The 11,660-nt window shown below is 49.6% G+C and overlaps 1 protein-coding gene across 2 annotated transcripts; it reads left to right on the top strand.

The window, feature by feature from the left end:
• Nucleotides 1-763: 763 nt before the first annotated feature.
• Nucleotides 764-11,363, top strand: GLUL (glutamate-ammonia ligase). Of its 2 annotated transcripts, XM_055582874.1 has the most exons (8): nucleotides 770-922; nucleotides 1,974-2,090; nucleotides 3,584-3,762; nucleotides 5,064-5,225; nucleotides 8,022-8,168; nucleotides 8,573-8,700; nucleotides 8,898-9,097; nucleotides 9,605-11,363. In XM_055582874.1, the coding sequence occupies exons 3-8, from the start codon at nucleotides 3,597-3,599 to the stop codon at nucleotides 9,921-9,923; spliced, it is 1,122 nt and encodes a 373-aa protein (XP_055438849.1). In that variant the 5' UTR covers nucleotides 770-922; nucleotides 1,974-2,090; nucleotides 3,584-3,596; the 3' UTR covers nucleotides 9,924-11,363. The 2 variants fall into 2 exon arrangements, with proteins under 2 accessions (XP_055438848.1, XP_055438849.1); XM_055582873.1 differs by lacking the exon at nucleotides 1,974-2,090 and having other exon boundaries at nucleotides 764-922.
• The last annotated feature ends 297 nt before the right edge of the window (nucleotides 11,364-11,660 follow it).

Below are 11,660 nucleotides of genomic sequence, written 5' to 3'. Positions count from 1 at the left end.
TGATTTGCAGATGAGGGAACTTGGGTCCAGAGAGGCTGCAGAGTTGCCTCAGGTGTGGCAGAGGCCGGCTCTGTGTCTCCGCCCGCCGGGATCCTCTCTACGCAACGAGACAAAACACAGCGCGTGCACCACGAAAGGGAGATGGAAGACTTCAGGTCACATCCTCAAACCCGCCGAGGAGGCCGGCCAGGGGGCTCTTTCCGGCCTACCTCCGGCAGCCCCCTGTCTGCGCCGCCCCGTCCGAGGCCGGCCCAGGCACCGGGGAGCCCGGGGCTACAGCAGCCCGCACACCCCCGAACTCCCTCACAAGAAGGACCTGAGGGCCGGGCAAGGGAGTGGGGATTCTCGAACAACGAAAGGCAAAAGCTGGTGCCTGTGGGTTGGAATTTCCTCTGGGCCGTGCAGTGGGACCTGGGAAAAGAACCCTCCCTCAGAATATCTCTGACCTGGGGGCGCCGGGGGGGCGAGCACGCGGGGACCGCCCGGGGCCAGGCGGGCGGGGGCGCGGCAGCCCGCCCGGTGGGGTCCTTCCCGGCAGGCTCCGGGCCCTCCGCCCGCCGCCGGCCCGCCCTGCCTCGCGCCCCTCCCCCATGTCCCCTCCCCCACCGCCCTTTCCCTTTCTTTCTTTCCCGGGTCCGCTCGCCTCCACCCGGCGGCGCCCGCTCGGCGGCTCGCCCAATGGCCGCGGTGCCGGGACGGTGCATCAGCTGATCCGCCCGGGCTCCGGGCCTCTGGGAACCAATCAGGGCGCCGGGGGCGGCCCCGGCCGCCGATAAAGCGTGCTGGGCGGCGGGCCGCCCTGCAGAGCCGAGAATGGGAGAAGAGCAGGCTGTCTAAGCAGCACCTCCCCGTCCTCCTCGCCTCTCTTCTCCTCACCTCGCTCTCGCCGCCTGCTCGCCCTGCCACTTTGCTCGGCGCCCAGGTAAGCACCTGGCCGGCCCGGGGAGGAGGGCGCAGGGAGCGGGGGAGGGGCTCGGAAGTGTGCCGCGCCGGCCTCGCCGCCTCCCGAGCCGCCGCTCCCTGACCGATCGTCTCGGCCCCTTCCCACCTCCTGGCCCTACTCTGCGCCCCGGCCTGGAGGGAGGTGGGACGGGGGGGCTCCCGGTTGCTTTCGCTGCCCGCGGCTCCGGGCGGGTCTGGGTCGGCGACGGTGGGGCGCCAGGCTTCGCGGAGGGCGGGGAGTTGTTTTGATCTTTCTTCAGCTGCTGGCGGCCCGAAGCGCCGCCCCTGGAGGTCGCTGGGCAGGACGAGCCGAGGAGCTCGCTCGCTGCCCGGGCCCGGCACCCCCCGCTTGGCCGTGTGGCGTGCGTGGTGGATGGAGCGGTCCCCTTGCGGGAGCCTCGCCCTCTTTCTCCGTGGCTGCGGGCGTCGGGGCACGGTTAGCTGCCGAGGCCGGGCGCCGGGAGAGTCGGTGGTGCGGCCCGCTCCCGCCGCGGGGTGTACCCCTGTGACTGAACAATGGGGAGCCCGGGAGCGCAGCGTGGCCGGCGGGCTCGGCGGGTGGAGAGGCCTGGCTGGCCGGACAGGGGCAGCAGCGGCGCGCTGTCCCTCCGGCGGACTCCCCAGCTCCCCAACCCCTCCCCGCCCTGGCCTTGGAGGGGTATGGCCCCCTCGGCGACGCCCTGAGATCCAGTCGGGGGCCCAAGGGGAGGGGCGCCGACTTTTGGGACGTTTCAGTGGGAAAGGGCTGCTCTCAAAGTGGATTTTCCCAACTACCCTGGGGGCGGGAAGCGGGGATGCTCCCCCGGCCGCAAATCCGCGAAGAAGAACACGAACGAAGATGAAGACGACCTGGAATCTCGGTCCTCGGGGTCCCCCTCCAACTGCTTCGGCTTCGTCGCCTACTCGGTGAACGCCGGAGAGAAACCGCGAGTCAAGATCAAGTCGACTCAGGAGCCTTCCTATTCCTGCTCCACCCGGTGCGATTCCGACCGCACTCCGACTCCCTCTCCCTCTCCGTCTCCCTCGCCCAGAAAGCTCCGGTGCGTGGACCAGCGAGAGCCGGAGACCCACGAGAGGCGCGAACGCCACTCCAAAAGGAGAAGGGCCAAGGAGGGCATCATCGATACCTTTGATCTTACGTGGCTGGGGTGAGTGAGGAGCAGGGATCCAGGACCCTGCTCCCACCGCAGCTGCAAGAAACCGCTAAGGACCGCAGAATCCCAGCCCTCCATAACCCCCCCACCACGTAAAATCTCGGCATCTCGGCGGCACTAGTTGATAGAGCAGGCGGCTGTTGGCATCCAACCTGTCACGGAACCGAGTTGGCATCACCGAAAAGAGCAGGCCGCGAGGCTTAAGGGAGAAAGTGTGACTTGAAATTGGAGGTGGTAACCGGTAGGAGAGGAAAGCCAGAGACGGGGTTATAGCTGGGAGCTGAAAGGATCTGGGATTTCTCTTACTGGCTTTTAAAGGCAGGATGGGCGATGGCCATAAGGAGTGGGATTTGACTGACCAAGTCTAGAGGGAGTCGGCAAAGATTGTCTGCTAACACAACTTGACAGACAGCTTCTCTTCCCGGAGGGGAAGGGTGAGGCTGTTGCAGGGAGAAGCAGTTGTTTTCAGCTGGGCAAACATGGACGGTTGCCCATAGAAACTTTGCCACTGTACTTCAGAAAGTTGCCCAAGTCATTGGAGGAGAACAATATGTTCCTTCTCCAGCCACCCTGGGCGATCAATGGGGGAGGGAGGAGGTAGAACGTTTCCTTTTTGTGTTGGGGTTTGGTTTTGTGGCTTCAGTGTCTCTTCTTTGAGAGGTTTTGCGGTGGTGGCATATAGATTTTTAGCATACCTCAGCTTTTGAAACCCCAGATCTTTTTGATTTAGAAGTGGGAATTTCTTAATTAACTTAAAGTTCTCTGGTGGAATCTGGTCACTCTCAAACTTAAGTCTACTCTTTGAAATGAGAACTTTGCCTCAAACTGATGGAAGTCATGCCAGTATGTGTCTTAAAATCCAGGTTGGATCAAATGTACCAAAGTACACATTAGTCGTTAGGAAGCCACCAGCTCTTAAATCTTATAGCTAGCCCCGGTTTCATCCTTCCAGCTACATGGGGATGGGGTGGGTTGTTTATTTGGAAGGGTGGAGGAATCTTCAAAAGAACTTTTTATTGAGGCATCCTCTGGGGTGTAAGGAAAAGGGAAAACTTAACCAAGAGATAAGCAACCAAGCCTTTCTGTGGCCAGATTTTACTTGGAGACAGATGTCTGTTCTGTAGACTGTTTCTGAACTTTTGTATTTTGTTTTGGGTTCACCACCCCCCACCCCCCTGCCCCCCAGTATCTTAGTATGAAAAATGAAACAATTCCTCTACCTCTGACATACTGCAAAAATAGAACTTAGTGCTCAAAAGTTTAGATTCTGGCTTGAGGAAGCGAATAAGGAGACTTTTGTTCAGTATAAAACTTTAATCTCCCCGAAAGCAAGTTAAATAAATGTACTGTACTTTTGAGTGTGTGACTTCCAAAGGGAGGGGCCGCCACTCCCACTGTGACTTCTTGATTTAATTGTCCTTATTGCATTATTCCTGCAGAGGATCTGTTTGGAGTTCTTCTTATTTTATTTTTTTCTCTCTCTTCAGAACACCTTCCACCATGGCCACCTCGGCGAGCTCCCACTTGAACAAAGGCATCAAGCAGGTGTACATGGCCCTACCTCAGGGCGATAAAGTCCAAGCTATGTACATCTGGATCGACGGTACTGGAGAAGGACTGCGCTGCAAGACCCGAACCTTGGATTCTGAACCCAAGTGTATAGAAGGTGAGAGGCTGGGCAGAATTGGGGGTGGGTGGCAGCCTGAGACCAAGCCACTAGATCTGGCCTCTTTATTCTGATGTAAAGCTTTTCTAAGGCAGGACTTTACAGTCTTTATTCAGTCAACATTAAGCTCCTACACTGCCTCCAAGCATTAAAAATGGACCCCTTTATTTAAATTGAGTCTTGCATATCGAAAGAAAAAAGATGAAGTCTGGGGCAGTGGGATTGGGAACTTTGTTGACTTGGGCATCCCATCTCAGGCTGATCTAAGGTACCCCCAGGAACCCAGTTTGAAAACCACAGCTCTAACCTGACTATTCCATCTGCTATACAAACTCTTTTGAATGTCACTTAGGTTCTAGATGTAAAGCAAACACCCTAAAAGTGGTATCTAAGTAAAGCTAGCCATCATTTGTTTTTCGCTGATGCACTTTTAGAATTCTTAAACTGGCTGATTGTTTATCCTACAGAAGCTATTATATGAATTGGGATGACTTTTGTCTTTTTTTATTCTTTGGCCTAGAACAAACCATAGCTGCCCTCCTTCTGGAAAGGGACTGAGGTCCATCATCTTTTACCTGATTTAGGATAGCTTACTCTTCTGATAATGCTCACATTTGAGTGAATGAATGAATGGCTATCATACAATACATATAGTGTGTACCTGCTATGTGGCAGGTATTGCACAGGCCCTGGAAATATAAGATAAGAGTCTAGTCTCTGCCTTCAGAGAACTCATAGTCAACTGGAGAGAGATGAAGGAACTCGCCTTTAAAACATAGTGTGGATAAGTTACGTGGGAGCACCCTTGAATAAGTCATCCTGCTAGTGTCTGTTTATCTGTTAAAATAAGAACACCACATGAACTGGGACTGTCCATTACACAGTGTGGGGTGGGGGTGGGAAGTGAAAGAAATAAGCAACACAGATGGCCTATCAGAGAGTCTTTCTCCTGTATTTCAATTCTTTAAATGATGACTGACTGACTAGAAATGTCCACTTTGTCTCCTAGGTGTCCAGTAGACTTATTTACAGAGGAATCATTATTCTTAGGTTGTTTCTGTGATTGGTACTTCTTTTAAGAAAGTGATACAATGGTCTTACTTGGAACACAGAGAGAAAGGACTGTAGGGCAACCTGCAGACATCAGGGTTTGCCAGTTATTAGCAGCAGTCATGCATCACTGGCTTTCTGGACAAGACAGTGTAGATCCTTAGAGATAAAAAGGTAAGTGAGAGGCTGTACTCCTCCCTGAAAAGTTCTTGTGCTTGCAACTTTAATTTCCCCCTCTCTTTTTATCACAGAGTTGCCCGAGTGGAATTTTGATGGCTCTAGCACTTTTCAGTCTGAGGGCTCCAACAGTGACATGTATCTGGTCCCTGCTGCCATGTTTCGGGACCCTTTCCGCAAGGACCCCAACAAGCTGGTGTTCTGTGAAGTCTTCAAGTACAACCGAAAGCCTGCAGGTTTGTATAGGATAGACTTAATCCTAATCCGTGAATTGTAAAGTTGTGGGGAGAGGATATTCCAAAATCGGTATTGGGAAGACAAGCTTATCCCAGAACTGTTAGAAGTTAGAAATAACTTCTAACTAGAAATCTGAAGGCCTGGACATGCATCTCTCCATCCTGAACTTCCTTGTTGAGAGAGGTTGTGTGGTCCATCCTCCCATTGTTGGCTGCAGAAAACCACACTGGATTCTTCTAAATCTTTGCTGGAGGAGTGCCCCATGTCACAGTCCTCCTGCCTGTAGATTTTAAGAACTTGGATTCTAAAGTTAGAATGCTGGGTTTGAGTTTTACTTGTCACTTCCCCCATTTTAAAATGGGGGGAAATGGAGGGAGGGTGCTATAAGTATACTTACAGCTATAGGAAGTATAGCTGTATGATTCTGGGTTCGATCCTTGGGTCGGGAAGATCCCCTGGAGAAGGAAAAGGCAACCCACTCCAGTATTCTTGCCTGGAAAATCCCCATGGACAGAGGACCCTGGCAGGCTATTAGTCCATGGGGTTGCAAAGACTTGGACATGACTGAGCGATTAAGCACAGCACATAGCTGATTCATATTGTTGTACAGCAGAAACCAACACAAGACTGTAAAGCAATTATCCACCAATTAAAAAATAAATTAAAAAAAATGGAGCAACTAATAAAATCCATCTCATAAAATTGTTTATAGAGGATTGAGTTATGTGTAAATGATTGAGAAGAATTGTATGTCAAATACCAGTTGCCTTTTTGTTCCAGAGAGCTTGTCTTCTTTCTCTGTGACTAAAACAAGAGCATCTTGGTTCACTGATAATGTATGTTTGCTGTGAGGTTTGCTGTAACTACACCTTTGGTTTTTTTCTGGCAGACCTGTTTGTCCCAGTTTTCTGCCATTCACTTTTTTATAAACTCCGCTGGAGTCTCACTTCCATGAAGTCTTGCCATACTTGGCCAGTGAGACTTTTTGGCAAGTCCTTACTTAGTGACTCTGAGCCTTACTTGTCTTTGTTTTGAAGTGAAAAGTGAAAGTCGCTCAGTTGTGTCCAACTCTTTGTGACCCCATGTCCTATACAGTCCAAGGAATTCTCTAGGCCAGAATACTGGATTGGGTAAGCCTTTCCCTTCTCCAGGTGATCTTCCCAACCCAGGGATGGAACCCAGGTCTCCCGCATTGCAGGTGGATTCTTTACCATTTGAGCCACAAGGGAAGCCCCCCAAAAAGTCTGTCTTAGGAGGCATTAAATTGTGGTGAAAGACCTGAGTTCTGAAGTCAAGACAGGCAGGGTTTCCTGATTCTGCCTACCCCGGCAGTTTCCCTGCCATCTCTGAGCCTCATTTTCTCACTTGTAAAAAGGGAGGCTTATAATACCCATCTTAGGGTTATTAGGAAGACGCAGCTGGCTCTGCGACCCTGTGGACTGCAGCACACCAGGCTTCCCTGTCCTTCACCGTCTCCTGGAGTTCGGTCAAACTCATGTCCATTGAGTCAGTGATGCCATCCAACCATTTCATACTCTGTCATCCCCTTCTCCTCCTGCCCTCAATTTTTTCCAGCATCAAGGTCTTTTCCAATGATTCAACTCCTTACATCAGGTGGCCAAAGTATTGGAGCTTCAGCTTCAGCATCAGTCCTTCCAGTGAACATTCAGGGTTGATTTCCTTTAGGATTGACTAGCTTGATCTCCTTGCAGTTCAAGGGACTTTCAAGAGTTCTCCAGCACCACAATTTGAAAGCATCGATTCTTTGGCATTCAGACTTCTTAATGGTCCAACTCCCACATCTATACATGACTACTGGAAAACCATAGCTTTGACCAGATAGACTTTTGTCAGAAAAGTGGTATCTCTGCTTTCTAATACACTGTCTAGGTTTGTCACAGCTTTCCTTCCAAGGAGCAAGCATCTTTTAATTTCATGGCTGCAGTCACCATCCACAGTGATTTTGGAGCCCAAGAAAATAAAGTCTGTCACTGTTTGTACTTTTTCCCCTTCTATTTGCCACGAAGTGATGGGACCAAATGCCATGATCTGAATTTTTTTAATGCTGAGTTTTAAGCCTACTTTTCCCACTCTCTTCCTTTACCCTCATCAAGAAGCTCTTTAGTTCCTCTTTGCTTTCTGCCATTAGAGTGGTATCATTTGCATATCATAGAGGTCTGAAAATGGTTCCTGGGACATAGTGAAACAGCCAATAATAATCTGTAAAGATCTGTTATAGCATAGCAATTTTTCCTGGTTGAGCTTGTCGCCTTTTTGGTTGGTTGGGTTTTTTTGTCATGAGCCGGTACTGTAGAACTTAGCACTTTGTATCTTCTCACTGGGAATGTAAGGCTGTTTGACAGACTAGACAAATGATTCTCTCAATAAAAATTGTAGAATGTAAATGCTTTAGAAACCAGGAATAGGTCTAACAGCTAGAAGAAGTTCTTCTGTGAATAGAGGGTTCAAGTGCCTGACATTTGGTACTTGGGAAGGGGCCAGCTTGCAGATAAGGTGAACCCTTGGCTGTGTCCTGTGGGTCCTCTCCCATGTGACTTTGTTGTGACCCAGTTTAGTTATAAATAAAGCCTTTTGAGAGTCTCCCTACAGATACATAATCGTAGCTTCTCTTATCATCCCCTCTCACACTGACCGGGGCACCGAAGGGTTGACCCTGAGTCAGTTCAGTAAATAACATCTCAGGTACCTAGAATCTGAGGACCACTTCCCATCAACACGGGGATTCAGTGCTTTTGTCCATGTATCTCTAATAGCGTGTCTACTCTTTCTCCTAGAGACCAATTTAAGGCACACCTGTAAACGGATAATGGACATGGTGAGCAACCAGCACCCCTGGTTTGGAATGGAGCAGGAATATACCCTCATGGGCACTGATGGGCACCCCTTTGGTTGGCCTTCCAATGGCTTTCCTGGGCCCCAGGGTAAGTCTCCTTGGTGAGAGGTGAATCTTGCTTCTCCCCAAGTGCTTAATTGCCAAGAGAAGTCTCTCTGGAGATGGGAGTGAATCCTTGTAGACCAAAAAGCTAGGAGGCTATCCCCAAGACTGGCTGAAATAATAGTGTAGAGAGTTAGCCCTTGTGTTACCTAAATCCAAATAATGGATGTTGAGATGTTAACATTGCACGGAAACCACGGGCTCTAGTCGGTGTCAACCCAGAGGAGCCCACTGCACACCACTCATCTGCCTCCCGGTAAAGGCAGGGATGGTGATTCCAGGAGAAGGTGTGAGAACTTTCTGACTTCTGACTTTGGGCCATGCATCTCACTTAGATAGGAATTTTCTTGACATCCTGCCTTCTGATCTTCCATCTTGATGCCTCTCCAGGTCCCTACTACTGTGGTGTGGGAGCGGACAAGGCCTACGGCAGGGATATTGTGGAGGCTCACTACCGGGCCTGCTTGTACGCCGGCATCAAGATTGGGGGCACGAATGCCGAGGTCATGCCTGCACAGGTAAAGGTCTCTAGCCCACCACCTGTCCCACCTAGAGGCATGTGGCGACTTTTGCTAGGAAGGGCTATTGTGGTGCCCACTCCTAACCCAAAGCCCTCAAGGTGGCCTGGAGTAGAGATGAGCAGGGAGCAAGTGTCAGCTTCTGGGTTGGGGTGAGCAGCTGGTTTTGCCAAGGCCCATCTTCTCGTTCTCTCTAGTGGGAATTCCAGATAGGACCCTGTGAAGGAATCGACATGGGCGATCATCTCTGGGTGGCCCGTTTCATCTTGCATCGTGTGTGTGAAGACTTCGGAGTGATCGCCACCTTTGATCCTAAGCCCATTCCTGGAAACTGGAATGGTGCTGGCTGCCACACCAACTTTAGCACCAAGGCCATGCGAGAGGAGAATGGTCTGAAGTGAGTGCCACCTCCAGCTGGGGCCATTTCACTCTCTCTGCAAGAATACCTGCCAGGGGTTTGATATGTTGGGGATGAGTAAGCTGCCTTCCCAGTTGGGGCCTTTAGCTCTTGGTTCAAAAACTGTCTTCTGATCCTGTCATTTTGTTCCTATTTGGAAAGTTCCCCCAAAATACTCTTCAAGAGTAGGATTCAAGGATGGTGATGGGGAAAGTTGACACAGATGAATGCTTTTGAAAATCTTTAATAAGAACTAAATTAATAAATAAAAGTATCTGAATGAGCCTGTGGGTGGGAGAGAGTTTCATTGGGATGTCTACTGCCTGCCCAGCACTAAGAGACACAGGTTGTAAGGCAGGGTGCTGCCTTTGTGGAGAATTTCTTTTCCTGGGGCCTGGAAAACAGTCTTTGGTAGATGAGTCACTCCATTCTTAGATCCACACCTGCTCCTTGAAGGGCAGGTTTCCTGATGGCAGGTCAGACCCTCATCTTGCCTGTTTCTTCCAGGTACATTGAGGAGGCCATTGAGAAACTAAGCAAGCGGCACCAGTACCACATCCGAGCCTACGATCCCAAGGGGGGCCTGGACAACGCCCGGCGCCTAACTGGATTCCACGAAACCTCCAACATCAACGACTTCTCTGCCGGCGTGGCCAACCGTGGTGCTAGCATCCGCATCCCCCGGACTGTTGGCCAGGAGAAGCAGGGCTACTTCGAAGACCGTCGCCCATCTGCCAACTGTGACCCCTTCGCCGTGACCGAAGCCCTCATCCGCACATGTCTTCTGAACGAAACCGGCGACGAGCCCTTCCAGTACAAGAACTAAGTGGACTAGACTTGCAGCCCTCGAAACCCCTCTTAATTCTACATCTTACTCCCACTCTCGCCCCTCTCAATGTTATAATATCTATAACTCAAAGGGTGGAATATCAAGGTCCTTTTTTTTTTTTTTTAATTCCTCACACCCAGTTAATATCTCTTGCTTTCTTTGGTCAGGATTGAAGGGGTCAAGTTCTTAATCACTTCACAACCACCTACCTACCCCTGCCCTTTTCTTTTTCCTATCACCGAAGCTTTCTAGTACATTAGTTGGGAGGGGGGCGGGGGAACATAACCACTGCTTCCATTTAATCAGGTGTGTTTGTCCAATAGGCATAGCTCTCCGGACAGAGAGCCCAGTTGTTGTGAAGGGATGGGGAGGACTTTTTCTGAGTGGTTACTGAGTCGGGGACAGGGGTGCTGGATTCTATGTTAGGTTAGGATTTCCCTTCTTGGTGGGAAGTTCCATTACTTACAAGGTTGTAACCAACTTTCTATCAAAAGTGAAAATTAGGGGGGAAGGAAGGGTGGGAAGTCAGGTAGGAAAATGCCCTAGATCTCCTGGTGTGGTGCTTCCCTTGCCTGGGGCTCAATGCCCTAACAGGCTCCGCATAAATGGATGGATGGATGGCCCTACCTTAAAAGAAAAAGTTCTCATTGTGTGGTCCTCCATTTATAACACAAAGCAGAGTAGTATTTTTATATTTAAATGTAAAAACAAAAAAATTATATATATGGGTGTGCAGATAAATGTGTGTTTTCTCTTTAGGGAGAAAAAGCCATTCTGGTTACGGGGAACCCAAATTTGAGACTAAGTAGTCTGGTTAGAAATAAGGATCTCCTTTTGAGTGGGCGTGGGGATGGGAGAGGCTGTGCTGGAAGAGTTGGCTGTTTGGGGCTGATATTCCCTCACTACCACTTCAGGGCTTCTCTCTGCCCTGCTTGCCCTTCTGGGAGGCTGACGTTGGTTGGTTAACAGGTGGAAGCCCATGATAGCAGTAGCCATCACCTGAGCCCCAGGTTTAAAAGACACACATGTACTTGTACACACAGCGGTTTGGAAATATGAGTTGGCTGGTCAACTTGAGCATGTTACTGACAAGGGGGTATTGGGGTTATTTTCTGGTAGGACTAGCATGTCACTAAAGCAGGCCTTTTGATAATATTAAAAAAAAAATTTTTTTTAAAGCAAAACAATTTTAGATTTTAATCATATTTGTTAGGGTTTCTAAGTCTTTGTTTTACAGAATTGCTTGTTTGCTTCAGCTGTCTCCTCCCCATCTCTGCTCTGGAGGAGATGGGACAAGTCTGGAGTCCAAACAGTTGTAATTTTGTATCTTGGTGTCTGTTCTCTGAGTGTGAAATATTCCCTTCCTTTGTTAAGATTCCTGAGGAGTTACTATTTTTTTTTCTTTTATAATAAAAACAAACCCCACCTTTGTCCTTACATTTTCCTTACTGTTTCTGGCTGTTTTGTGTTGGTCATGGAAAGTGGGCAGTGGTTTTTTTCTTACCATGACAATTTCTAATTGCCATGTACAGTATGTTCAGAGTTAGATAACTCTTCATTGTAAACAAACTGTGTTAACTGCCCAGAGCAGCTCTTATAAATGTTAGGTTGATTTATAAGATCGCTTCTGACTTCTGTGGTTCTTTTAAGTCCCTATGTGCCACTTCATTTCCCTTTTTCTACCAAAAAGGGATTTTTTTTTTTTAAAAGAGGCAAAGTAAGTTCAGGTATACC

This window comes from Bubalus kerabau, chromosome 5 (assembly GCF_029407905.1).
Source record: "Bubalus kerabau isolate K-KA32 ecotype Philippines breed swamp buffalo chromosome 5, PCC_UOA_SB_1v2, whole genome shotgun sequence".
NCBI lineage: Eukaryota > Metazoa > Chordata > Mammalia > Artiodactyla > Bovidae > Bubalus > Bubalus kerabau.
The sequence above is the reverse complement of the archived record's forward strand: the minus strand, read 5'-3'. Positions and strand labels throughout refer to the sequence as shown.

Bases quoted from the DNA above. Each gene is read 5' to 3' on its own strand.
- GLUL (XM_055582873.1), top strand. From the start codon at position 3,597: ATGGCCACCTCGGCGAGCTCCCACTTGAACAAAGGCATCAAGCAGGTG. The intron at 8,701-8,897 runs GTAAAGGTCTCT...CGTTCTCTCTAG, and splicing joins CCGAGGTCATGCCTGCACAG to TGGGAATTCCAGATAGGACC. The intron at 9,098-9,604 runs GTGAGTGCCACC...TGTTTCTTCCAG, and splicing joins CGAGAGGAGAATGGTCTGAA to GTACATTGAGGAGGCCATTG.